Source organism: Phyllostomus discolor, chromosome 8 (genome assembly GCF_004126475.2).
Source record: "Phyllostomus discolor isolate MPI-MPIP mPhyDis1 chromosome 8, mPhyDis1.pri.v3, whole genome shotgun sequence".
Lineage (NCBI taxonomy): Eukaryota > Metazoa > Chordata > Mammalia > Chiroptera > Phyllostomidae > Phyllostomus > Phyllostomus discolor.
Genome location: NC_040910.2, coordinates 2,562,393 through 2,590,086, shown reverse-complemented (window position 1 = coordinate 2,590,086; position 27,694 = coordinate 2,562,393). Strand labels below are relative to the sequence as shown.

The 27,694-nt window shown below is 47.9% G+C and overlaps 1 protein-coding gene across 1 annotated transcript; it reads left to right on the top strand.

Annotated features, from left to right (window-relative positions):
• Window positions 1–617: 617 nt before the first annotated feature.
• BBS7 (Bardet-Biedl syndrome 7) lies at window positions 618–27,607 on the top strand. Its single transcript, XM_028520195.2, has 19 exons — window positions 618–834; window positions 2,290–2,355; window positions 3,554–3,616; window positions 5,172–5,347; window positions 6,781–6,967; window positions 8,864–8,936; window positions 9,342–9,458; window positions 11,036–11,166; window positions 11,864–11,948; window positions 13,159–13,261; window positions 14,854–15,046; window positions 16,489–16,563; window positions 18,353–18,418; window positions 19,439–19,578; window positions 21,397–21,561; window positions 23,674–23,783; window positions 23,906–24,009; window positions 24,143–24,266; window positions 25,972–27,607. Exons 1-19 carry the CDS (start codon window positions 799–801, stop codon window positions 26,103–26,105), a joined length of 2,148 nt encoding a protein of 715 aa, XP_028375996.1. The 5' UTR covers window positions 618–798; the 3' UTR covers window positions 26,106–27,607.
• The last annotated feature ends 87 nt before the right edge of the window (window positions 27,608–27,694 follow it).

Genomic DNA, 27,694 nt, shown 5'->3' with positions numbered 1-27,694 from the left:
AATGTGCTTCATATACTTAAAAAAAGTCCACACACATGCGAATAGCCTGAATGCAGAAGTGAGTCCGGGAATCCCCTATTACTACCCCAGGGGACAGTAAGTATATTTGCAAACAACGCTAGTCTTTTTACGTTTTTTATTTTGGAGAATATTGTGATTTTTCATTACAATATTCATGCAATGATTTTATTTTTATTGTTTTTAAATTTCATCGATACTTTCTGATATGATAAATATCAATAGATAATTCATATAAACAACAGGTCTGTGGGTTCCTCCAAAGTTTTTAAGAATGTTATCAAAGGATCCTAAGGCCAAAGGTTTGAGGACTGCTGCTATAAGCTGACGCCTATAACGGTGGGACTTAATTCCTTGAGGGATCCCTTTGCTATGTCTGAAAAATAGGTACGAACTTACCTGTCTTCACATCAACCCTTTACATCCAAAACCATTTGGAAGTGTGGCTCAGGCCGGCGGTAGGGGTGGAGCCAAGACAGAGTCTCCGGTCTCCCTGGAAACCACCGTTCCCGAGCTCAGGGCTTCTCCGTCTCTGATTGGAGCAGGTCGGGAGAGGGGCGGGGCTCCCCTTTCGTCCGGGGGTCCTCTCCTGTGAACGTATTGACGTCACGCCGAACGCCGCTGCCCCGACGCCTCGCGTTTGCGTTCGCGCCCTGGCCGCGGGAGCTGAGGCTGTACCTGAGGGGGGCGACAGCGGTGTCCCCTCGGAGGCCTGGGGCCCGGCAGCCTCTGCGCGCCCGGTCCCGGCCCGGAGCTGTCCTGCGCGCCCGAGCCGCCGTCATGGATCTGCATCTGCACCGCGCGGATTATTTACAGGTAAGCCCCAGGGGGCGGGGCGGGCCCGGCGCCGGGCGGGGGTGCGGGATGCGGGAGGCGGTCGGCCCTCCCCCTGACGTCGTTGCGGTCGCGGGGAGCGGGGCCGGCGGCGGCCCGTGGGGCTGGGGGCTGGGAGTTGCCCTGGGGTCGCTCTCCTCTCGGGCAGCTCCGGCTCGTCCGCGACCGCCCACGGGGACCTGAAAGAATGTGGCGCCTCGGGCCGCGACGCGACCCCGCGTCCCCCCGACCCCGAGTCTGCGTCCTGCCCCAGCCCCTCCCCCAGCCCCTCCCCGGAGCGCCCCTCGTGTCGTGCTGTACGTCGGACCCGCCGGCCAGACCGCCGCCAACCCGACCGCGTCCACGAACACCGAGTCCCCCGGGGGACCCTCAGGGTGGGCCCTGTGGCCGCGGAGGGGGCGGGGGCTCGGAGGGGGCAGTCGCTATGAGAAACGGCCTCCGCCCGCCGAGCCCGCGGTCCTTCGGCTCCTGCGTCCGCCCGAGCTGCCCGCCTCCCGCATCCCGTTCGGCTGCCGCGGCGGCGCGCGCTCGCCCGGCCGGCTGCCTGCCCCGGGAGTCGCGCCGAGCACCCCCCCCCCCCGGCCTTGCAGGCGCCCGGCTCCAGCGGCTCGCCGCGTCCTGCCGGGGTCCTCTCCTAAATGCGCTGGAATGGGTCTCCTCGTCCCCGCCTGGGTCGGGCGTCCTGGAAACAGCTCCCAGCCTCCCGCCGCCCCTCCCCCAGGCGCTCCTTCCCGGGCCCTGCTGGACCTCCGTTTCCAAATCCAAACCCAGAGACAGCCTCTGTACACGTTAATACCCTGGCGCAGGGGATGACGCGGGGGCTGCACTGGGGGGCGCTGCACTGGGGGGCGCTGCACTGGGGTGAGTCCGTCCGCCAGGGCCGTTTTCTCCCGCCTGCCGCCGGCCCTCTGTGCAGGGCTGGGGACAGGTGCCCCGGGCCGCCGTTTCCAGCTTCGTACCTTCTGTAAAACCGTCTTCAGCGTCAGTTCCATTGGGCGCCGTTGCCGGCAGGATGTTTGGCGTTTTCGCAAAAGCCTTCTTCGCTGCATTTTTAATAACTGCTCTGTTTCCAAAGATGTTTCATCACTTTACAAAACCTCTTTAACAAACTGTGGGAACCAGTAAAAGAAGGCTTCTAGAAATATATTTTTGTGAAGTATCTTGTCAGTAATGGTGCAGTTTATTTTTTTTATTATTTTTTGGCTTGGCAACACAAATTTCGACAAGCGTAAATTTTACTATTTGGGTTTGTTTCCCGTCTTCCGACGTTCGCGGCGTATTTCCTTAGAAAAGTTCATCGCTGGTAACAGCACGTACTTTGTGTCACTGAGCATCGCGGTGACACATAGAACCGTGCTCTGACTCTGCCGATCTCCGCGGCAGCCGCTCAGATCACAGACGGGGAGGGCACCCGCGGGTGCCGCTGTGTTCCCTTAGGTGGGAGTCACCTCGCAGAAGACCATGAAGCTGCTTCCCGCCGCCCGGCCCAGAGCCACGCAGAAGGTACCCTGGGGCCCGCTCCTGCCCTCTCCGCAGCTCCCGCACCGGCCAAGGGGTGGTGGTGCCCTTCCTTACGGGGGAGTTGCTCCCTCCGACAGGGAAATGAATTTATTCATCCAATAATTTGAACAGAGGTTGGGATACCACATTAAAATAACCTGACCAGGCAGATTTCCCAGGAGGTTCTCGCTGACTTCCAGGCATCTAGGATCCACCCTTTGGGAATCCTTGGGATACATTGTTTTACAGATTACTGGGGTAGTGTACTGTCAAAAAATTAAAGCCGTAACTATGTCTTTTTCCGTCTTTTCAAAGGTCTGTGACTCTGAACATGTGAACATAATTATTTGTGCACACTCACTGCTCCAGGGCGAGGGCCCACGGCCCCCACCAGATGCACAATGGGGTTTGTGGTCCCCTAGAAAGTTAATCGGTGGCCTGGGCGCGAAGTCTGCACAGTGTCAGCATTGTGTACTTGAGACTTGTTTTATGCCCTAACACTCGGCCAATTCTTTAATGTGCCTTTGTGCTTAAAGGAACATTTATACTTTGATTCTTGGGATGAATGACTTATTTACATATACACGTTCTCACATGTATAAATATGTTCATATATGTTAGATCACAGATAATCGTTTTTCCAGCCTCTTACCTTTTGTCTTCTTGTGTCGTGTTGTTACCAGTTTTTGAGAAAGAGATGTTAAACTCCCCCTTCATTTCAGAGTAATTCATTGGCCACATTCAGTCGTCGTTGAAGCTGAGTGAGGGGTACACGGGAGTTCATTCTACTCTGTCGACTTTTGCACATGTTAAAATTTTCTCATTAAAAAGGTTTTAAAAGTATCAAATAGGTCAGTCACAACCTTATTTGATAACGTTTTGAAAATTAACCTTAAGTTGTTCTCGTGCTCCAGTTCAGGGAGAAAGCGTTTACCTCCCGACACACCTGTCCCTGTTCTCGGGCCCCGCCCACACCGCAGGGGCAGGACGGTGGCCCGCTGCCTCCGCAGCGGCTCTGCACGCGCTTCTCTCTGGCTGTGCCCCGTAATCTCTGGAAGGTTATTTTTTCCAGGGGTCCTAGATTTTCTCATTTCTGCTTTCAATAATCATGATTTATATATTGAGAATATTGTTTTCTCCATTCACAGTTAGTAGGGAATAATACTCATAATAATTTTAGATTCTCTTCAATGTGTTACAGGTGGTTATTGGAGACCACGATGGGGTAGTGTTGTGCTTCGGCATGAAGAAAGGAGAAGCAGTGGTATGTGTAGCTTTTTTCCAGGGGAAAAAAGGAATTTGTAAAAGAGAAACACTATTTGGTGAATAATCCTAGGTTAAACATTTTCTAAAATACAGTGAAACATGGGTTGTGAGGGAAGTAGTTAAAGGACGAGGCTGCAGCCGTCACAGGAGTCACTTGCCAGCTGTGTGTAGGACGCCTTCGGCAGCCGGGCGATTTGTTAGTGCTCCAGGCTGTAACGAGTCACTGCAGACTTGGAGGCTTGGCACAGCACGTGCACCACTGTCTCCGAGTTTCCGTGGGTCGGGAGCCTGGGCCCAGCGTTTCCCGGGGCTGCCCCGTAGATGCCCACTGGACCCGGTCCCTCTCCCAACTTGGAGCCCTGTTCCGGGCTCTCGGGGTTGTCCTCGCTGTTGTAGGACGGAGGTCCCCACTTTACTGCTGCCTGTGCGCCAGGGCGGCCTCGGCATCCTGAAGCCCCACAGTTCCTTGCAGGGCCGTCCTCCCACAGCCTCTCTCCCAACACGGCGACCCGCTGGTGGCGTCTGCCAGCGTGGAGTCCTACAGGGCACAGTGGTGCCTGGAGTGACTGTCTGGTCACCTTTGCCACCTCGTGTAACCTAATCCAGGGCCTGCTTATCACGTGGCCACGTTCACAGATGATAGTTTACAAGGGATGGGTTCCAGGTGGGAACTCTCCTACGCACTGTACTTTGTCCGTACAAAATTTACAAAAAGATAAAGAGGGTGAAGCTATCAGAAACTCAGCGTTTCCATCATTCATAATCCTCTCAGATACTTTAAAGTCATGGGGGGAGGGGTGGGCGGAAGAATCTGATGGCAATGATAAAATGGAAAATAAGCAGGGAGAAATTAATACTAATGTTTCCCATTAAATAGAGAAATAGTAAGTGAAGGTTTCCAGTAAATTACATAGTTCTTTATTTATACTGCTTAAAGTCATAAAGAAACCAGGAGAGATTGATTTTTTAAAAAAGACAAACTTAAACTGTATAGACATATCCAGTGAAACCAGCTGGGGAATCTTGTTAAAATGCAGGTTCTTATTCTGGGGATCGGGGGCCGGGCCTGAGACTCTGCATTGTTAGTCAAGTTAGTGATACAGTGCTGCTGCTTGGTGAACCCTACTTTGAGTTGCAAGAGTTTAGATTTTTTTACCTTTATTGTTACTGTTGACACTATCACTGATGTCCCTCCTCGTTTCCCCCCTTTGCCCACTTGCACCCAGCCCCGCCCCCCTTCCCTCTGCCATCACCCCACTGTTGCGTGTGTCCTTGGGTTATGCATGTTCTTCGGCTGATGCCCTCAGCTTCTTGCATCCAGTTCCCCCTCTCCCAGATTTTAATGATGCCATTGAAATACATGTGGGAGTAAGTATGCCGAAGCTGGAAGATATTTAGCAAAAACCCCACTGAAGTAAATACATTTGTGTCTAAAAGTGTTTCTGTGTGGTAGAACTACCAAGTTTCTGTGAGTTTAAGATCCCAGCACTTTCCAGTGGAGGAAAACACTTGCGGTAAGCCTGTGTGCTTACTTTTCCTGATGATCTTTGCAGGCGGTGTTCAAGACCCTGCGCGGGCGGCCGGTCGCCAGACTGGAGCTAGGAGGCGTTCTCAACGCGCCCCGGGAGAAGATTTTTGTTGCCACGGGGTCTGAGATCCGGGGCTTCACAAAAAGAGGGAAGCAGTTCCTCTCTTTTGAAACAAACCTCACCGAAAGCATTAAAGCTATGTATGCTTACTTTCTCTTTTATTTTTCTATATGTGTTTATAATATTTTAGATAGGTGTCAAGCAGTTGATTAAGTATCTTAACAAGTTTTCTGGGACATAAAATTGACTAAAGGTATTTTTACTAGTCAGAAATTAAATTTGAGCTAGACTCAATATGAAATCAATTGGTTGTTGAAATATTTTTTGTTAGGACTTTTATAATAGTTATAAATTTATTTTTTGACTGGTTGGTTCAGTTATGACTGGTGATCAAAGTATAAAAGAAAAGCGAAAGAAACCTCCAGACATTTAAGTTCTGTTTCTTTGCTGCCTCTGGAAGGGGTCCCCACTCACCCGTCCTCCCCAGCTTACAGTTTCCGTCTGTCTCACTTCTGTCAACAGTAGTGATTGCTGAGAAGTGCTGTGGACAATGTAGTGCAACTGTAATGCAGGTGCATTTCAAATGGAATTTCAGATCTTGAAAAAGATGAGGAATCTCATTGGGTTGGTGGAAGCGGTACTGAGAGAGCTACTGAGACGGTGGGCAGGGCCACAGAGGGAGGCCGCCCACACGGTGATACAGACCAAGAGCTCAGCGAGGGTCGCGACAGGATCAGGAAGAAGCTTAGGATCAAGTAGAGTTTTAACTAGACCCTAGAGGTGGAGAAATAGGTGAAGCCTTCAAGTAAAACCATACTAACCTCTTTATGACCACATGGTAATAGCAACTGGAAGTGAAAGATACACACTAGTGTGTAATTTTTGTCAAATTTCAGCTCTTCCGTGGAAAACTTGATTCCGTCTTAAGATTTTGGAACATAGTTGTGATTATTGCCTAAATTTTATTAAATATAATTTGAAACGAGTTTATTTTCATTTCTTTTTTCAAGATAAAATTCTAATGTAGGCATTTTTTTCCACTGTTGATCATTTGAAGTAGATTCTCTTCAAACAGCCTTTTCTAGGCAGAACTGTGTTGTGATAAGAACGCTAACTCTCCAGTTAAAAACGACCTGAGTTGCAATTCCCTCCACTGTCCACTAGGCGGGTGCCACTGGGCCCGTTACCTAACATTCTTCACCCGGAAAAAGGGACAGTAGTGGTCCCCAGTTCAGAGTGGTTCATGCATCACTCAGGACAGTGATTCGGGACAGTGCCTCGCACATAGTGCACATCAAAAACAGTTACCTTGTCTTCAGATGCAGAGTTACTATCTTGACTTTGTTTTCAGTCGTTGCTGCCCTCAGTTTTTGAGAAGCCCGAGGCCTTTTCAGAGCCTCATTTTCAGGTGTAAAGTCAGTGTTGTACCAAAAAGCTAGAAATAAAGTGGGGAGAGATGAAAAACAAACCTGTTCATTAAGGCTGTGATAAAATGACAGTAAAACTGTATGAATTTAGATTTTTATGCGTATTTTGAAAGTACGGATGGCTAAAGCCCCGTGGACGTTCTCAGGCACATATCCGGCTCGGACCTCTTCCTCGGCGCGGGTTATACCTACAGCCACTACTGCGACTGCAGAGACCAGCACTACTACCTCTCCGGGGACAAGATCAGCGACGTCGTCTGCCCGCCGGGGGACAGGCTGGCCCGCGTGACGCCCGTCCTGGCCTGCCGGGACCGGCTGCTCCGAGTTCTGCAGGTGGCTGCTGTTCGCACTGTTAGCGTTTTTCCTCGTTTGGGTTAAGGAGTACTGGTGAACAGTGTCTCCTTGAGATGAACGATCGATTACTGCCGCTTTAAATGTCCTACTTAAAATCATATCTGGGAGTTTTTTAAAAACTATTTTAATTGATAAACTGACTTTTTTTTTTTTTACTTGAGGCACATGTGTTCAGACCTTTGGCAAGTTTTTAGAGAGGCTTGTGTGGAGAAAAAGGTGATTTTCCCACCTGCATGACTTCTGAGCTAATACAGTCAGAATGGAGTACCTTTAGAGAACTCTTCCCAGCTTTTATAATACTTTCCTTTTTTGTTTGTTTTATTTTTCCATCACCCTCCCCTCTCCCAACAAATAAATTAAAGGAGAGGTTCTTGGGTTTTAATAAGAGATCGTTGAGATCAGGGTTGTATCATATGAGTTTACCCACTCTTTATGACAGGATGCGGGACAGAATAAGCCCTCAGTACATATTGGTTAGGTAAGTGATTGATGGTAATATTGAAAACCATAATTTGCTAAAACAACTGCTTAAGGCCATTATTATTAGTAATGACTGTTATAGCTATGTCTTCTTGAAAGTAATTTTTTAATAAAATACGCACACCAGGGCCTGTAAAATAAAGTTTAAGTGCGAGGAACGTGTAACGGGTGGCTGAATCGGCCCAGAAACTCAGGCCGTGGTGGGGCGGTCAGGCCGAGTCCAGCTGTCCGTCCGTGCGCCGTGGGCTGTCTGGGCCGCACAGCAGGTGGCGCTCCATGGCGTCGGCCTCTTCACAACAACGGGACACCCGGTGGTTCTGTGAGGTTTCTTTCCCATGAGGGGAGTTAAATACTGTTTAAGGCTCACTCGGGAGGCAGGAATGAGGGATTTCTCCCCTTGCCTGTGCTCCCAGACTCGAGTTGTTTGACTTCGGCTTTTAACAGGGACAGGCTGGCATTCGCTGAGGAATTGATGTGGCTGAAATCTAGGATTCTGCTGCTTTTACAAGAAGAAGTCCATACCCTTATTTTAAAAATCAGCAAGGATGCACGGGAAGCAGAAAGGCACAGTCTCCCCTCCGCCCTGCGCACCCAGGCTCCCGTCCGCCTTGCGGGGTGGTCTGCCGCCCTGGGGGGTGGGGGGGGGCTTGTTAAAGCAGCCCTGTGTGTGTTCTGCTGTGTCAGTGTAGGTGTGTGTGGACTGCTGAATCTTTTCATGTTCGTGTAAAGAAAAGAGCATATGGCTCTCTTACATGGTTTCTGTGTATTTGCATTTTTTACTACGAGTTTGCAGATTCTTTTCATTGAATGCTTTATCACAGATGTTCTTTCCCTGGGCGTGCGGGTACTGCTGCCTCATTCCTCCCAGCTTCACAGACACCATGCACGAAAGCACGGCATTGCCAGTGGCCAACGGAGAGACAGACGAAAGGACCTAACCTGTTCCCGTGCCCAGATGCGGGCCGCCCTGCCTCTCACTGCAGTGGGCTTGGGGAACACCCAGAGGGGAGGCCAGAACCTTCCCTAGGACGAACACCAGGCCTGTTCGGAGGTCTGAGAGTGCCCTGGGCGGGGCGGAGCAGGAAGCGGGCGTGTGCCTGGGGCGCTTCATCCGGACGCTGACCAGTGTCAGGTTTCAGGCAGGCGCTTAAAACGAAAAACATTGCAAGTGGAGAATATTTTAAATATTTTTCATCTCGATCTTTACATTTTATATATTTTAAAATGAGTTGATACATGCAAAATTGCTCACAAACACAAGTTAATATTCATGACTTAATTTTGTCTGCAGTTTTATTTGGAGTTCTTTGTACGAGTATTGATGTTATTTGTGCATGCCTATATTCCCTGAAATTGATGTCTTGTTTCGGTTTTAAAATGCTCTGTCTCCCGCAGGGGTCTGATGTGCTGTATGAGGTCGAAGTTCCCGGCCCACCTGCTGTCCTAGCCCTGCACCAAGGAGATGGCGGTAATCAGCACCTCGCTTTTCACAGTCGGAGTGGGCGGTGCCTCGTGTGCGGTCAGGGTGCCTCACTGCACTGGAGGTGAACATGGGGGCTTGTGGCAGGCACAGGAGCCGGAACTGAGACGACGGCCTTGTCTGACCACCTGCCAGTCCCTAGCAGTCATGAGTTACTTACTGCACCTTGATGTTCCGTTTTCTCACCTCAAGGTCGGATGATAAGGAAGAGTCGTACCTCAGATGGTTATAAACTCATGTGAATGTAGAACCATCTTCCCGAATTAAGTTTTCTGTCTTTGTATGTTATGTTTTAAATGAGATTATTACGTGAGTGTCAGTATATATGAGAATACTCGAACGGTAAAGAGGTGAGTTGCGGGGTAAGTACATGGAGACTTTGCCTGTGACCAGGTGACTCGGGAGAAGACCTCCTGTTCGGGACGTCGGACGGGAGGCTGGGGCTGACGCAGATCACCGCGTCCAAGCCAGTGCACAAGTGGGAGGTCCGGAACGAGAAGAAGAGGGGAGGTATGTTCTCGATGTAGGCCCAATTCGGAAATTTTCGTGATTATTAAATAGAATATCCTAGACGATATAGTTCATTCCGTTTTATTTGTTCATGGCACGTATATAACAGACTTAGCACTTCACGGAGCCACCTCAGCTGTGTTTGCTGTTTGTTCACTTACCAGGCCTGTCATATTTGTGGCATAATTTTTTAAAATAAGACACTCAGAGTAATTTGGGAGGGTCGTGCTCCTACGGGCTAATGTCCATCCGTCACATCGTCCTGTGCTCACGCGCACCCTGAGTCGTTTGGCGGGGAATTAGATTCGGGGGCAGCGCTTGGTCTGAGGCAGGGAGGAGGTGCAGGGCGCAGGGCGTCCGTCCTGCTTTCTCGGGAGTGTACGCTTTTCCGTGGCAACCTGTACCTGACTCGGTAGGCAATGCGATAGGTATTCACAGGGACAGCGTAGTCACTCATGTATATGCTCCCTCAACAAGGCCCTCAACAAGGCCTTCTGTGTTAGGGGAGACAGAGGATGCACAAGTGAGTGAATAAGGTGGCTTCAGCTGGTCGCCAAAGGGCACCGGAGGGGCAGTGCACCAGAGCAGGCACTGGGTGGAAGGAGGGGGCCTCTAGTCCTGGACGGCACCTCCCAAGGCGTGAAATTTGAGCTTGGACCTGAGTGGTAGGAAATGGGTATAAAGCTTTGGGGGGAGGGCGTTGCAGGAACAGGGAGGAATGCGGGCAGAGGACGCCAGGCAGCGGTGAGCATGCGTCATCTGACCAGCAGTCGAGGACCAGCATGGCCAAGTGCGCGAGTGCAGCTGAGACGAAGCCAGAGAGGCCCCTGGGGGCCTTGGGGAAGGGTTGGACTGCCATCTGCCTGCAGTGGGAAGCCGCTGGAGAGTTGTAAGTGGGCTGGGACGTTTAACACAACAAACAAAAACGTTCCATGGAAAGCAGGTTTTCAAGGAAGCAGGTCAATACCGGTAGCCTGGAAGTCAGTTAGGAAATGACAATAGCAGGTGTTGCCATTGATCCTGGCCTGGGCTCGAGATGCTGGCCGGTAGCCTGGACTAGGCTGGTGGTCTCCGCATGTGCAAAGGTGGAGGCAGAGCAGCAGAATTTGCTAACGGGTTTGATGGGGATGTGACAGGGAGAGCGGTCCGAGAGGCAGCCTCCGCTGTTGGCCTGAGCAGCCGGGCGGTGTCGTAGGGAGGTGAGGGGAGGCCAGGGGAGGAGCGGAGCGGGTGCCTAAGAGGGGTGGGGGTGCTGTTGGGGGAGGAAGGTCTGAGGTGCAGACGATGCCTCCGAGAAGAGGCTGAGTGTGGACTCCAGTGCGTGAGTCTGGAGCCCCGGAGGGACCACCAGAGCCGGGGACGGGAACCCGGGGGCCACTTGGGGCCGTGTGGATAGGACTTAGAGCCTGCGACCCGGATGGATGTGGACGGAAAGGGCAAGGGCACGTGATCACGGTCAGAGTGTTGCTTCGTTTGCTTTTGTTCCCGTTTCCCCGTCCCGACTTTGTTGTTCCGTTGGGTGCACACCTGACTGCAGCACTGGTACTACTGGTGACTCACCACTTGCCTTTTTACAGGTGTTCTGTGCATTGACAGCTTCGACATTGTGGGCGATGGGGTGAAAGACTTGCTGGTCGGGAGGGACGACGGCACGGTGGAAGTGTACGCTTTGGATGGCGCGAGCCAGCCTGTGCTGCGCTTTGAGCAAGTGAGTTCCTGTCCAGAGTGTGCCAGGGTGCCGCCAGACCTTCCGCGGGGCACCTGTTGTGTGTGTGTCCACGTGTGCAGGTGCACCAGCGTGCGATGTAACATCCTGTCTCCAAAAGCTTAAAAGCCACTAACCTGAAGCGCTGGTTAAAGATACAGATTGCCAGGTGACCCGCCCACGTGATTACTATCAGAAAGGTTGGGAAGGTGCTGCTTAAAGAGTTGTAAGCCCTGAACGCTCTGAAACAGTTGCCCTCCCTCCATGGTGGCACCTCCCCAGGGTTCCCTGTAGGCTCCGTCGTCCTCTCTGTCCCTCTGAGGCACTGTATGGAGAGACACACGAGACAGGGTCTGTGGACTTCAGGTAATAGACTAGAGAGTGTTGCTTATGCAGTTTTTAAAAACTTCTTAGATATAAATAAATAATTTTTGCTCTTTAGATGACCATTGTAGCTGAGTGGTACATGCAGATATGTGAGTCATTTTCGATTGTCTTCCCTGAAATTTAAAAACACTGGAATTCTCTGACGTTTGTGCCGGGTTTTTACCTTTCCAACCTCAGTGTCTGCGTATAGGAAGTATTCAGTAAACATATGTTGCATGTCTGAACACAAGGAAATAAGTTTTGAGCCTTATTATTATAACGTATCTGGAAGTTTTAGTTGCTAATAAGGTGCTTGGCCTTAACTCTATTTTAGGCGCTGTCTGAAAGTGTCACCTCCATCCAGGGTGGCTGCGTGGGGAAAGACGGCTATGACGAAATCGTCGTCTCCACGTACTCAGGTGGGTCAGCGGCAGTAGGTAGTTTAAGAAAGAGTTGATAGTAAAAGATATAAATTTAATAAATTGCTTTGATGACTTTTTAAAAAAAGTATTAGTCACTGTTTTTCATCTTAATTTTAATTGTTTTATTTACTTGTTCATTGAATTTCTTGGGATCATTGAGATTACATAGGTCTCAGGTGTACAGTTCTGTAATACATTGTCTGTACATTGTACTGTGTGTTCACTGTCCCAGGCAGTCACTCTTATCTACAGCATTGGAAGCTTTATTGGATAAAAAAAAAAGTCTTGATTTATAAAACAGTTAATGTTTAAAGAATACTTTCCAAGAATGCTTGGGTCCTGGCCGGTGTGGCTCAGTGTGGCTCGGTGTAGCCTAAAGGTCGCAGCTTTGTCTCCTGGTCAGGGCACATGCCTGTGTTGTGGGTTCATTGCCTGATCGGGGAGGAAAGGCAAGTGGTCGATGTCTCTCTCTCTCTCGATCTCAGTGATGTTTTTCTCCCTGTCGCTCCCTCCCTTCCCTTCTCTCTAAAATCAATAAACAGGTCCTTGGGTAAAGATTTAATTAAAAAAATAAAGGAATGTTTGGCATATCACTAGTATCTTTAAAAGTTAAGTGATATTCTTTACTTTAAAAATAAGTTTGTGTTTTGTTACTTAATATACATTTATATAAGAACTAGGTATTTCTTACGAAAAGAGGTTAACTTAACATGACAATAATTTTTGAAAAGCAATTCTTAATCCATCAGCTATTTTTGCATTTGCTAGAATATGTTGATTTCATACTTGAAAACTGAAACTGTAAATGAAGGTATTTCAGGCAAAGCAAATATAGTCTCACAAAATGCTTAAGTACCGTATTTTTAGGACTATAAGATGCACTGGACCATAAGACGCACCTAGGTTTTAGAGGAGGAGAATAGGAAAAAAACATTTTAAAGCAAAAAGTGTGGTAGAATATTTAATAACCTGTGACCCCACTCCACCACCACACCCCCCCACAGCGAGCCAGGTGAGCTACATTTGGACCATAAGGTGCCCTCCTGTTTCCCCCAAATTGGGGGGCAATGCGTCTTGTAGTCCGAAAAAGTACAGCAAGTCCTCGGGGTACGTGGGGCCGGTGCTGGTGGGCAGAGGGGCACGCAGCAGCTTGGCCTCCGTCCGACACTGGCAGCACCTGCCCCATGGCCGCAACTCCCCCCCACAGGCTGGGTGTCGGGTCTGACCACGGAGCCGGCGCACAGGGAGAGCGGGCCTGGCGAGGAGCTCCGACTCAGCCAGGAGATGCAGAGTAAAATCTCCTCCTTACGGTAACTGCGGACTTTGGTCTGCCTGCTTGTGTTCATTTCCTGAAGTTGCCTTGTTATTCCTTACGGGGACAGCATACTAATTATGTAGGGGAAATTACACAGTTAATTCATTTATGACTTCAATGAAAGTTTCAGTTTGAGAAAGTTAGCAGTGAGTGCTGATTCATATTTTGGACTTTAGCAATGTACGTTTCGTATGCCTTATTGTATATTGACTTTTTCTTAGATCGAGAATTGTACACATTTTTGCTTAGTTGCATGGAGTCGGCGTGGTTTGGTTTCTCCAGGCCTCAGGAAGCAGCTAACCCAGACGGCGCTGTCCCCCATTCGTCCCCGTGTGTCCTGCCCCTGCGGGCCGCTCTCAGTCTCTCACTCGGGCTTGTGAGTTGCCTCAGTGGAAACGAGTGCTGCGGCTTCCTCAGACACAGGGCTTGCCCTTGTGGCCTGGTGAACCCGAGCGTTCCTTCGAAGGAGGCTCGAGTGACACGGCTTCACACAGTGAAGAAGCGGGAGTAGCTGACACTGTTACCGACCCACTGCTCTCCCTGCTTCAGGTCTTGCCAACCTCCTGGAGGAGTGAGGGCCAGTGGTTTTTGGTGGCAGTGAGGGTGACGGAAGTGTTCAGTGTGGCAGGTGCCACTAGTTCAGGAAAGCCGCACCCCGAGTCCTCCCACACCAGCTCTCCAAAGCCACAGGGCAGCGAGCTGTGACATTCCCGCAGTGGGGGTAGCCCGTAGAGTTGGTGACGACTGGCTCCCTCCTCGGTGCAACACGTACGTCTCCAGCCAAGCCTGCCCCTCCCGACGTGGCCCGTGCGCAGCTTCGGTCTGTCCTGGTCACTCAGCACCTGGACGTAGGTGCACGTGACGCACTCAGTAAAAGTCTCCTGGATGGTGGGATCTTCCCCTTTGTCACCGCACACACACCTTCCAAGCTCCTCCCCCGACTTTCCCTCCTAGGCCCGAATAGCTGAGCCCATGTTGTTCCACCCCACTGACTGTTCGCCTGATTCCCGCATGGCCTTTCCTGGCACCTGGCTGGACGGTCCGCAGTGCCCTGCCCGCACAGTTCAGTCTCAGCGAGTCCTCCCCGACGCCCGACAGGGCGCCAGCTGTCCCACTGGCTCGTGAGCGCCCTTGTGGTCCCCAAAGTGAAAACGCTGCAGCCTCCTCCTGTCGTCTCTGTTGTTCCCGATGTCTTCCTGGAAGGGGCGTGCTTACTGCCTTCTCTCATTATTCAGGCTAGTGTGTTCCCGTGTCCCTGTGCCGCCAGGCTCTCCTCCGACAAGTGCTCTAGGCACCGTGGCCAGGGGGCTGCGGTAGAACCGACTGCAGCCCCCTCTGTGCTGACAGCTTTTTATTAACATGGCCGGTGTGGGACTGAGCGGATGTTTTAATGTTCAGGTTAGGGGCCAACAGTGTAGGTTTGGTCAGTCCTGGAAGGAAACATTTTGTCACTGTTAGTGTTACAGTTATAGCTCAACCAGTAAAAACCCATTTCGCACAAGTACATTTCTCAAAATCTTACAAACATTCTGAGAGCCTCAAGTGCTTGCACTCACGGGTGACACGGCTGCGCGGCCTCCCCCGCAGGAGCGAGCTGGAGCACCTGCAGCTGAAGGTGCTGCAGGAGCGGGACAGGTACCAGCAGTCCTCGCAGTCCGGCAGGGCCCAGTCAGCGGTGCCTGCGTTCAGCATAAACGACAAGTTCACCTTGAGTAAAGACGATGCCAGCTACAGCCTCCTTTTGGAGGTGCAGACAGCAATAGACAACGTCTTGATACAGGTAAGCGGAGCGTCTAACTTCTTCGTTTGGTTTCTTTTGACTAGATCTGTGTGCACACGAGTCAGTCATGTGCACTAATTACCATCCAACACTTAGTTGTAGAAGGTGAGTTTACATGTTATAGTGAGCTTAGATGGTAATTTTAAAGGTTTTCTTCGTCTTCCATTAGATTATCCATTTTCTCATTATAGCTTTACTTTTATTTATTCTGTACTTACTGAACAAAAGACGGATGGACATAAGCTTCAGGATGAGTCAAAGGACATTTAGGACTTGGTACTTTGGCCAGGCTTTAGGGGGATCCTAACAGAGCTGTGACTTAGAAAACTCAGTGTTTAACGCCCTTCTCAGAACCTTCAAGTACTGAAATAAACAGCCTGCTGTGCAGCGTGCTCGTCAACCGCCAGTGCTTAGGAGGCCGCCAGGCAAAGTGGGTAATCCCAGGGGCGGGGTTCAGAGATGACAGTGTGCAACTTCATTCTTCAGTATATTTAATGATTTTTTCTTTAAGCTGGGAGATGTTCAGGGAGTGGAAAAGGATGATAGTATGATGAATAGAAAGCAAGCAAATAATAGAAAAACCCATCAGCAAATGAGAAAAGAATAAAGGGAGGAAGAAGACAAGGTTTAGAAAGATGTTGAGGTGAGATCAGATTATTAATCAAAACCCGGAGGCAGCGATCTCTTTCACCTCACCTGAGCCCAGGGGCTGCTGCATGGCGCTGGGAACACCGTTCACGCAGGACCAACACAGCAGCACGGTCCTCAGAACTGCTTCGCCCTCCGGGGGCGGGGTGGAACGGGACGGGGCTGAGAACCGCGAGCTGGCAGACACGAAACAGCCCCGGGGGTGTGGAGTGCAGCGCGGGGAAAGCACTATTGTGCTCAGGGTGCAAGGTGCCAGGTGGGCACCAGAAACGCCGGGGGGCCCCTGCGTAAAGTTCGTGACTGTCCAGCCACTGCACTGGACCCCGCAGCTAACTCCAAATAACATTGAACGTGCACTAAGTGAAAAATAAAATTTAAACAAGAACTTCCTCTCCAGAAGAAACCAAGAATTATGCCTTTTCTTGGGTGATATGTAGCTGGAGTTAAGATTGATGAAAATGAACTAATGTAATCAGAATGGCAATATTTGCAGTGTAGCTAAAATTTTTAGCACCAACAAAAATAGAGAAGTGTATACTTATTTAAGGGGGTAATGAGAGATGATGTTCTATGGCATCTGATATTTCAAATGAGAAAAAACAGGTTATTACAGTATTTTATCATCTATTATATTTTCTAGAAGTATGTATTATCAAATATAAGTTCAGGGAATTAATGCTTTCACATTTAAGGTGAACATGAGGAAAGCCCTTACAGAAAATAGGTTTTGGAAAGAATTTCAGTTTCCCATCTGAACTGTTTTTTGCTGCTCTTGTCTTTAATGTTGGCTGTAGAGTGATGTTCCAATCGATTTACTTGATGTGGATAAAAATTCTGCCGTTGTCAGCTTTAGCAGCTGTGATTCTGAGGTGAGTAAAAAATACAAAGAATTCTTCCGACACTTTCATTTCTATTTTGTTACTTTGAAGGAAGCCTGTAAACACCAGTAGGGTGTCCTGTTTCTTCTTCAGTTTGTCCTTTCGTAACCTTTCCCTGAAAATCTGCTTCTGCCCTCTCTTTATCCTCCGATAATCCAGAAACCGGGTGTTGTCCTGGATTCCTCCCCTTCCCTTATCCGGGAAATCCAATTAGTCCCCAGCTGCCCCAGCCCCGCCCGCTGGCTGTCCTGCCTCCACTGCTGTCAGCTGCCCAGGCCTCGCTGCGCTCGCTTGAACCCCCGACCCCTTCTCTGTGCTGCCGGGATGGCCCCTCACCCCCAGCTGTGCTGCGGACAGCCACCAGGGGGGTGGTCCTAAAGTGCAGACGGGGGGACACGCGGCACCTGGAGCTGGCGGGGGCTGCACCGAGGGAAAGGGAGGGACAGAACAGATAAAGAACCAAGTCGGTAGCTGTGTGAGGGACTCGTTTTCAGTGTCCTGTATTGTGACTGCATAGTGAAGCTGCTTTTTTCTCCAGAGATTTTATAACAGTTGCATTGTGTTATATTTGATTTGTCATCCTGTTTATGAACTAAAATAAACATTAGGGCCTTCATTTTTAGCATCATTTAAAAAGTCAAGTTAATAGACACACAAAATCTTTCATTCCTAAATGACTGGGAAAGATAAAACCTGTTTTATTTACATCACTGCTGGATTCTTTGGAATGAGTATTTTATGTTAATTTAAGACCTGTTTTCTGGGATGATAGTCTTACAAAAACCTTCCTCTTACTATGGAGATTTCAAGTGTATACAAAGCAGCCCGGTACAGTTGTCTTCCCGCACGGGCTCCTCGGGGCTTCCGCACCTGGGGGTCCTGTCCGGTGCTCTGCGCCGTCTCCGGTCCGCGTTCCAGCCCCGCCCACGCGCGTTACCGCCTCTGGTCTGTGTCACTCGTCCAGAAATACTTCAGTGCCCAACGTTTGTTTTCAATCACACAAAAATGTGTTTGTTTTTAAGTCAGTGGATCCTCTGTGTTTACTGAGTTTAAATGATTTGAAATGTAATGTTCAGACTTTCTTTTTGACATTGGCATCCTTTGTATTTCTTAAGTTACTTATTAAAAATAGGGGATAGCAGTACATGAAAGTTGCATATCAGATATTTCATATCAGATATTGCTCTTGACAGTTCATGAACCTAGGTGTATTTTTTATTTTAGTAGCTTCATATTTAATTTCGAAAAGTTACAGTACCTGAAATTACCTCTGCGATTTAGTTCAACAAACACGTGTTGAACCCCTCCGCAGGCCATGTGCCATGCTACCTGGTAGGGATGCAGAGATGAGCTGCTTCTCAGTCTTCTGTCAGCGTCTGTGCAAGTCAGAGCCGTTGTGCACCAGCCACTGGCGTCTTTGTCTTCATAATGTAAACACGAGGAGTTTGCACCATCCATTACATTTTTAGGAGAACAATTAATATTTTAACACGTTGTTGTAGAGATTCCCAATGGAAAGAGCATGAGCTTTAGAGTCTCAAAGATATGAATTTGAATTCCAGTTTCATTACTTACTGGCTTTGGGGAAATTACCCAACCCCTCCTCGTGCCTCAGTTTCTTCATCTACTGGAACTACTGAGTTGGGCTTCCCGCGTTGGGCTGTTGGTAGCACAGCCCCCCCAGAGGACAGGTGCTCGGTAAATGGCAGCCATTTCTGAGGCTCTTTCTGCTGTTAAATGTCTGGATTCATCATTTTCTTTAATTTTGCATTCTTCCCAGTCCAACGACAACTTTCTTCTCGCCACGTATCGCTGCCAGGCAAACACCACAAGGCTGGAGCTCAAGGTAAAAAGTGTCTGAAGTTACCTTTACTTTAAAGTCTGAACTTTGTTCTGTTGGTAGAGCTTACAACATGTCATTTCTTTGCATTACATTTCTCCCTAAAATGAGTCAGTTTGGAGTAATGAGGCTTGTACGATCTGTGAGGCTTTAACTCAGCTCAGAGCACTATCTCTGCTGTTACCACTTAACAAGCACCTTCGCTCAAGTGGCCAGTCCTTAATCCCCTCTAACTGGAAACTTTTTCCCCAGTTTTCTATTATGGGACGTTTCAGGCACATGCACAAGTAATGAGTCCAGCTGCAGCTGCAGCAGCTGCGGCTCACGGTGACCTCATTTGTATTCTCACTCTCCAAATCACTCCTGGTATCACCAGCCCCTCCAGCATCAGGGCTCCCCAGCTCAGGGAGCGGCTCCCTCCCGGGGGCTGGGTCCGAGCTCAGGCCACATCCAGCACGGCCCCCAGGTCCCGGGTCTGAGTTCATCGCGGTGGGGTGTGAGCTGCTGCTCCATCCTCACAGACAGTCCCCAGTTAAGCTCTTGGAGGCACTTCTCTCTCGGCAGATTTTTATTAGAACAGCAGCTTCATGCTATCAAACCCTCGTTTCTGAGAAATTGAAATATTCCATATAAGTTATTTGGAAAACTCACCCCTTCAACAAAATGTCTGCGTTTTAACCATTTTTGATGTGAATCTTACATGTGTTTTTAAATGGGATAGGGTAGTAGGTGACAATGTGTGTCTTTCGGCCTGACATAGCATGGCTAAGGAGAGACATTTCACCTGAAATGTGTGGGGGTGACTTTTATAGACGGATTAACTGTGCTTTCAACTGCCAAAATGTTTGAAAATCTTCCTTTACTGATAAAAAGTAGTTGCTTAACAGAATGCCATTATATTCCTCAGAATATTACAGAAGAGATTAAGGCCTAAGTACTCGATCACTTGTGTTGAAGAACGTTTTAAATACAGTGTGTACATTGCTAGATTATTCTTACTTTCTGGTCTCTCTTGTGTCGGGTCAGGTTCGCTCCATCGAAGGCCAGTATGGCACCCTTCAGGCCTACGTGACTCCAAGAATTCAACCCAAAACCTGCCAGGTCCGCCAGTACCTCATCAAGCCCCTATCGCTCCATCAGAGGACCCACTGCATTGACCATGACAGGTAGGACGGAGGAGGGGCAGTGCATCGGGTGCGGACAGCACACGATGCAGATGAGCTTGCCTTTCATTCTTGTGCTGCGCGCTCTGGTAGGTGCTTGGGCCTTTCCATTGAAATGCTGTGGACGAGTGTGTCTGGTGGGCATCGGAGTCTCCGTCTCCTTTCAGAGGCCCGTGGAGCCGGGCCTCCTGTCTGTCCCGGCGGAGACCGCCGTTCTGAGATCAGCCCCCTCTCGCGACACTGTCCTGAGCAAACGGCCTGCAGCTTTTCAGCGTTCGGAAAACAGGACCTTGACACGTTAGCTCGTTGCAGCTCAGGAAGTCACCCCAGCAGGGGCATCCAGCCTTCTGGCGTCTCTGCGCCACGCTGGAAGAAGAGGAGTTGTCTCGGGCCACACGTGAAATACACTGAGACACGTAATCACCAAAAAAAAAACCCATAATGTTTTAGGTAAATTTATAATTTTCTGTCGGGCCGCATTCACAGCCATCCCGGGCTGCGTGCGGCCGGTGGGCTGCAGGGTGGACACCCCTGCTTAGAGCAGTTGACAGTGGTCGTCCCTGTGAGTTCTGGCTCCTGTTCCAAGCGAGGAATCCTCCTGTCTGTAGGGTTTCTCTCTCTCTCCTGGAGATGAGAGACCATGGCTTAGATGAAGGAGAAGGGAAAGAAACAAATGACTGAATACTCTCCCTGTGCCGCGCGTTGTGCTGGGGGCTTAAGTATCAGTTACGCCTTAGAGCAAGACTGGTAGTAATGCCTCCGTTTTACAGTGGGAAACAGATGTTTGGAAAGAAGTAGCTTGCTGACGTAAGGGACAGAGCTGTGATTTCAGACCAAGGCCCATGTGTTTCCTATTGCAGTGGGTAACTTTAAAGATAGGTAATTTAAGTAAGTCGTAAGGAGAAATATTCCTAAGGAAGATTTTTCTGAAAACATGAAAGAAGCTGGATTCTTTTGGGGTGTCTTCCTGCTTCACAGTCAGAGACGTCATTAATGGTGGTAGTGTGGCGTGCTGGAAGGAGCAGCAAACAGGGAATCGGGAGACTCAGATTAGGATCTTACAGCTGTTCCTGTGTGGCTTTGGGGAAATAACTTAACCTCTCTGGGCTTTCGTTCTCTCATCTGCAAATGAGAGGGTTGGTCTGGATGATCTCAAAAGTCCCTTCTGGTGTTAGGTTCCTTAATTCTGTTTCTTCTTAAGATTTCTTCTGAACCTTCAATTCCACCAACCTGACATTTTCTTAACTCTTTGTAATTATTCACTTGATTTATTTGAACTCTGATACACTTTACTCCCTCGTATGTGTGCACATGTGTGACTTTGCAAGGTAGACGGTACTGTTCCTTAACTCGCCCAAGGCCCACGTCAGTGCGGGGCAGGGCTGCACCCCACGCCCGTCTCACGTGAAAGCCCGGGTCTGGGCCGTCACACGGTGCGGACGACCTCCCTGAGGAGACTCACGTCTGCGGATGCTTGCGTGGTTTGTGTGGGAGGAATACTAAAGAATTATAAAAATATAATGAGAAATGAAATCTACTGGAGTAAACTGCATTTTATTTGTAAAGCGTGTTGAAATGAAAACAAGCTATTTGTGTCACTTAACTGAATATTAAAAGCAGAGGTATAGGTAAGCACTCATTTTTTTCTGCATGAAATCAAAATGTTGATTTATCTGATGGGCAAGATTAATGAGAAAAATTAAACGGGCGCCCCCATATGTGTTCAGCTACTACCGCAGACTTCTGCTGGTTAACGTGTTCTGTACGTAAGACGCCTCCCGCGTCTGCAGACCCAAGCGTGTGCCTCTCTGTGACTTGCAGGCCCGTGAACACGCTGACTCTAACGGGCCAGTTCAGCTTTGCCGAAGTTCACTCCTGGGTGGCGTTCTGCCTCCCTGAAGTTCCCGAAAAACCTCCGGCGGGCGAAGGCGTGACATTTTACTTCCAGAACACCTTCCTGGACACACAGCTGGAGAGCACCTATAGGTAAGCACGGCCTGTCACTGGCTCACGAGGTTTGGATATAAGTGGAGCTTCTAAATTTTCATTTGTTTGAAATAACGGAATTGACATCTGTACTGTTCTAGAGAATCTCCTGAAAAACAAGTAAAATGAATGTGTTTTTAAAAATGACTGAATAAAGATGAATATGAAGATCAATACATTTCCCATTTCTGATAATGACCAGTTAGGAACAAAGAACCTTTCAGATTAGCAGTAACAATAACAGAATGTTCGTATAGAAGTGGCAGGAACAGTCTTTATTGGAAATAGGTAAAAGTTACGTGAAGAAACTTTAAAACTGTACTGACATCACTTGATTCAGTGGGGTGGTATTTCACCAGTCCTCAATGCGAAGACACTGTAAACTCGGCGGCCCTTCCCAGACGGATTCAGACGCTGACTACCCTACCTCCGGTACGGAAAGTGCAGCGGAGTTCCTCTGTGCAGAGGCGGGAGACGGCTCGGGGCCGAGGCTGTGCGGCGGGTCTCCAAGGCCCGTGTTCTGAGGTGGAGTCCCGGGCTGCGCCCCCACTTCACAGCCCCCCGGTGTGCTGACGGCCTCCCCCCGTGTGACTCTTGATTCTTACTAGTCTTGGGTATTTATTGGGTTTTTTTAAGTATATGGTAATCTTTTTATGGAAGCTTGTATCTCTAAATTAGATTATAAACTCCTCATGGGCCAAGTCTATTTCTTAATCACCTTGTACGTATCCTCCAAGTACATACACAGACATGTGGCGTTGAACACAGGGGCGCTCCCCTAGTGTTCTGAGGCGTCCGAGTGAAACGCGTGCGCTCGAAGGAGGCTCAGAGACTTCATGTGCTTCGGCGGCAGACCCTCCGGGGTGTGAGCCTCGGCTCTGGGGCTTGCCGGCTGTTCGGCCGCGGCCGGTCACTTTCCTCTCGGAGCCTTAGTTTTCCCTTCCGAGGACCAGACGCAGCAGCACTGTTCGCTGAACTGTGATGGTTACAGAAGATAGGCCTTGTGGTTCTGTGTGTTTGATATGAAATGTCACCAGTTACAGTTAAAGACGAGTGGGAAACCTCATGATTTCTAAAACGTCATTGGGGTCCAAAGAGTAAGTCTGTATTACTCATCCTTCTAGTAATAGAAGAAAGAAATCAGTGTTTGCCTGTAGCTGGTCAATGTAAACTGTTTGTGTGTATGAAGATAAAAAGGGAACGTTGAATACATGAGAAACGATGTATGCTAATTAGGGGACCTCTGGCCATCATAAAAAGCAACCAGACACAAACGGGCTTGCCCGAGTACAGGAATTTTTCAGCTCCCACATGTGCAGCAGCAGCCCGCCCGGGACTGCTCGTCGGGTCCGCTGGTGGCGGCAAGACTCGGCCTCTGCCCACTGCTCGGCTCTGTCTGTGCCTTTCCTTGGCGTTCCCACTGGTCCCAGGACTGAGTGTCAAGGCTGGGCCACAAACCCACTGTGTTCAAGAGGCTGGAATACACCACTCAGTGCTTCCTTCTGCAGCCCCAGCAATGGGGTGTCAGCTGGCCAGTGCCAGTGGCACTCTGCGGATTGAGAAGGGAGAGAGAGAAGTGCAGAGGAGGGTGGAAGGGGGAGAGAGAGAGGATCTCTAAAGAAAAGCAGGGTCCTGTGACCGTAAGCGGTGGCAGTGGGTGCTGGGCATGGCAGAACAGAGGTGACGCTTAGGTTTGCTGTCAGCTCTAAGGGGGAAGCATATGGTCATGCTGTACTTTATGTGAGCGCATCAAAGGAAACACACTTACGTGCAAGGGAGCACCTCTGTAGTTTACGTTCCTTAGGGGCTAGCTGTTGGCAGTTGTGTTGGCGAGAACGAGCAAGGTCTTTCACGTGAAGCACGTGTGAGTCCGCCTGTCTGTAGGAGGCTGTCTGCCTGCCTGCAGGTGTCAGGCATCTGGTCGAGTCCACAGGCACGTTCAGGGCCTGGAGTAACATCACAGTAAGAGGCACACAGTTAAATATGCTTTATATTAATAATGTGTATATAAAGAAATCCAAAATCAAATGAAATCTAAACACTAGTTACAAAATATGTATTTACTGGGTGTGTTTTCTTCTAAAGCTGCTTTTAAAATGATTAATTTTGTAGAAAAGGAGAAGGAGTTTTTAAATCTGACAACATTTCTACTATATCCATCCTAAAAGATGTGCTCTCTAAAGAAGCTACAAAAAAGAAAATTAACCTCAACATATCATACGGTAAAAAAAAAAGAAAAATTAATCTTTTTTTGTTTTGTTTTATTTTTTGGTTGTTGTTGTTACAATAAGAATGTTTCTGATCAAAACGACTTTCTAATTGTGCCTGGCTCAACTCCTTTTAGAGATAAATGAAGTATCAGTCAAACATACCTTAGAGCTAATCCACCCGAAGCTGGAGTACCAGTTGCTTTTGGCTAAGAAAGTGCAGTTAATCGATGCTTTAAAAGTAAGTATCTGTGTGTCATGGACTTACGGTCATTATTTTGCTGTGATGGGGTTTCTGGAATTGTAAAGACTTTAAGGTTACACTGGATTGAAACGTGGACATTAAGTTGCCTCTGTTTTTAATTTAAAATAAGGAATTGCAGGTTCATGAAGGAAATACAAACTTTCTGATACCAGAATACCGCCGTATTCTAGAAGAGGCGGATCACCTACAGGAAGAATACAAAAAGCAGCCCGCACACCTTGAAAGGCTCTATGGTCAGTGGACTTTTCCAGAACACCTTGCCACGTTTCTTTCCTACTGGCTCTTTACGGGGGACCATCAGAGAAAGGCTGGGCAGAGGGGGCAGGCCAGGGTTGCGAGCAGTCACGAACCTGTGACAGCCGGTTTGTTGCTCACAGTATTTATTTTGTCAAGTTCATTTTAATATTTAATGTTTTTACTTGACAAAATGCAAGTGAAATTAAGAACCGAAATAAGTTTAACAGCATGGACTTATATATATGAAGAAACCTGGTGTGAAATGAATATAACCTATGAAGCATTAACATTTAGGCCGTATTTCATACGAATAAGTTTCAGGTTTTGTTGCTGTTGTAAAATGTCAACATGCAGCATTCATTTTTAAGCATAACTTAATAAGGGACATGTGTGTGCCGCGTCACCCCAAACTCGCTTTGCTTTGGTGGTAGAAGCTGGCTGTGTCACACATTACGGTGAAAGAGGGAAGGCACGGCTTCAGTTTTGCGATCTGTGCTGGGGGCCTGTCGCACGTAGCACACTTACTTACTTACAGCGCCCTCGTGGTCAGGTGGGATGTTTCATCCTTACAGCAGCTTTGCAGGGTAGATGATGTGATCTCCATTTTTCATTTTTTTAACGTGAGATCGGAGACTAGAGAATTCATGGTCGCATCAGTAGGTAGTGGAAAATCCTGCAGACCTCCTGGCCCCAAAGTGCGTGGCTTTGCACTGAGTCTTCTGGACAGTTAACCGGTGTCATCAGCCTACACTGATCCTTCGGCCTGTGCAATGAGTTTCTTATTTTATACCCAGAGCCCTGCTCACAAACTGCGATAATGGTATCTTAGTCTGTCTTGTCTGGCAAGCGTGATTTCATCCTCACAGCAACTGGGACGTGTGGGGCACAACCGTCGTCTCTCAACACCAGTCCCAGAACCCAGAGAGCTTTGAAACACAGAGCTTTCTCCACAAATAATTTCTTATCAAATCTGACTTGGTCTCCCTTAGTGATAACACCTCACTGAAACTGACATGGGTTTATTTATATAGTCTTTTCCTTGCCGAAATCCACTTTCCTTTCCATAAATCCGCTTAGTGTAATTATCCATACATTTTGTCGCAGAAACTTTGCTGTTTTGTTATCGAATGCAGCCACTCCCTCCCCTTGGGTATCGTGCCATATGTGCTGTATTCCTTTTATTGTCTTTCTAAACTGTGAAAAATTCTGAAACACATCTTGATCTAGCGTGAATTATTCCCATTGTACAACTGAGAGAACTTGAAAGGTGAAATAATTTGCCCAGATCTTTGGAACTGGAAATATCTGCCTTCAGGTCAAACCCCGAGAATGGTCGTCATATAGACAGAATATTTCAGTCTAAATAAACCTGTCAAGAACAGAATCTCTACAGTATGTCAAAACGGTCAGCTTCTTGTGACAAACAGACCACTTGGGGTGTCATGTACACCAAGAGCCGTTCAGAGCTGGTCAGCAGTTGATTTGGAAAGAGGGTTATTAGCCAAATGATTTATATTTTGAAACTTGCCTTAAGAGCCCCCCAAATAAATATTTTTAAAGCATCAGTACTTTTAGGTTTGTGTATAAATAACAACATTACAGGTACTTAGAATAGACTATCAAGCAGTCATTTACTTTTATTAAATACTATGTCATTAATTAAAACTAATCAATGACAGGAAATTAACATTTTCTTTATAGGCATGATCACCGATCTTTTTATAGATAAGTTCAAGTTCAAAGGTACCAATGTAAAAACCAAAGTACCTCTTTTGTTGGAGATTCTGGACAGTTATGACCAAAGTGCACTGATTGCTTTCTTCGACGCTGCATGAACATATAAGCAAGGTAACGTTCCAGAGATGTGTCTGTTTAAATGAAATGTTAAAACAACATTACAGGCTAAGTGCACATGTAGTTTTACTTCAAGTACTTTTAAATATTATCTAAAAATATTTGATATGACTTTTTAATGTTTATATTTCCTTTAATGAATGAAACCATTTAAAATAAATAGCATTTTTATTTTAAAAGTACAAGTGGAATTATTATAAGGAATTTTAATAAAGTTTTTGCAAATGGATGTTTTAACTTTTATGTTGAGAAATAATATTTGGAAAATACACAGCGTGGGACAAAAGTAGGTTTACAGTTCATATGAAAAATAGTACAGTAATGAATAAATGGTAATATTATACAAGAATAAACTGCTGTGCCTATTCACAACTGTAAACCCACCCTTGCTCCACCCTCTATTTAAATACTGAGTGATACCCACACATCATATGTATAAACTGCTTTACATTTTCCTGAATGTATTTATATTCATTAATTTGTTTGATTTTTACAACATACATTATTTTGTCAAATCTCATAAGAAAACTGATTTTCACTGAGGTTAAGTGATGAAGAGGACATGCTGTTATTTTGTAAAGCTGGGACTAGAACCCATATTTGGGCACCTGGTTTGTGTCCTCATTATTATGTAGGCTGTCAGCCCGTGGAAATGACCTACCAGTTATTTTTCCTACGAGTTGAGACCAATTTGTAAGTGATTTCACTGTTTGATGGTGCCCGTGCCCCGCTTGGGGAAGGCTCGCGTCGGCTCAGCGGTGTCCACTGGGGACAGGGAGAGGCCCGGAACTAGTGTGGATTGAGGGGCCGGGGGGCCTGTCTAAGGGCGATGCCCTGGCCCAGTTCAGCCCGGCAGCCTCCCTGTGAGCAGGGCGGGACCCGGGACGCCTCGTCCGTCAGGAGCTCCTGGGCCGGCATCTGCGCGTCTCCTTTCTGTCATGTGTGAGGGAGGGGAATGAGGCTTAAGGCTGTGGCCATTTTCTTCATTAACCTTAATTCCTATTTATTCATATTCGAAGGAATGAGGAATATAATTTTTAAAGGTTGCTTTAAAATGGTGTAAAGATTATAATGGAAAATAAACTTTTTAAGAAGGGCATACTCACGAATTTGTCAGAAAACAATCATGCTTCTTAAGTACATTCCGTTATATTTGTTACACGTAAGCCTTGTTATAGATTAAATGTGAAAATTTGTTAAAGGCACATATGGCTAAAAGAGTTTTATTTTAACACGCTCAGATATTTTACTATAATCAAACCACCTTCTTTTTTTTAAGTCCTCATCCGAGGATATGTTGACTGATTTGAGAGAAACAGCGACCCATTGCCTCCTGTAGGTGCCCTCACTGGGAATCGAACCCACCACCTGCTGGTGCACTCGGCCAGGGCACACAGCCTGCCTTTCTACGTGGAACGCGCTATTGTATCTGGGTCACTAGAATCCACTGGGTGCTTTTCATCGGCTGCCACGGCTTGGGGAATGATAGATAAAGTGAATGACTGTCTAGTTGCATTCCTTGTGGTGCGTTACTCTTTGTTATATATAGGTCAACAGTAGTTCGAGGCGG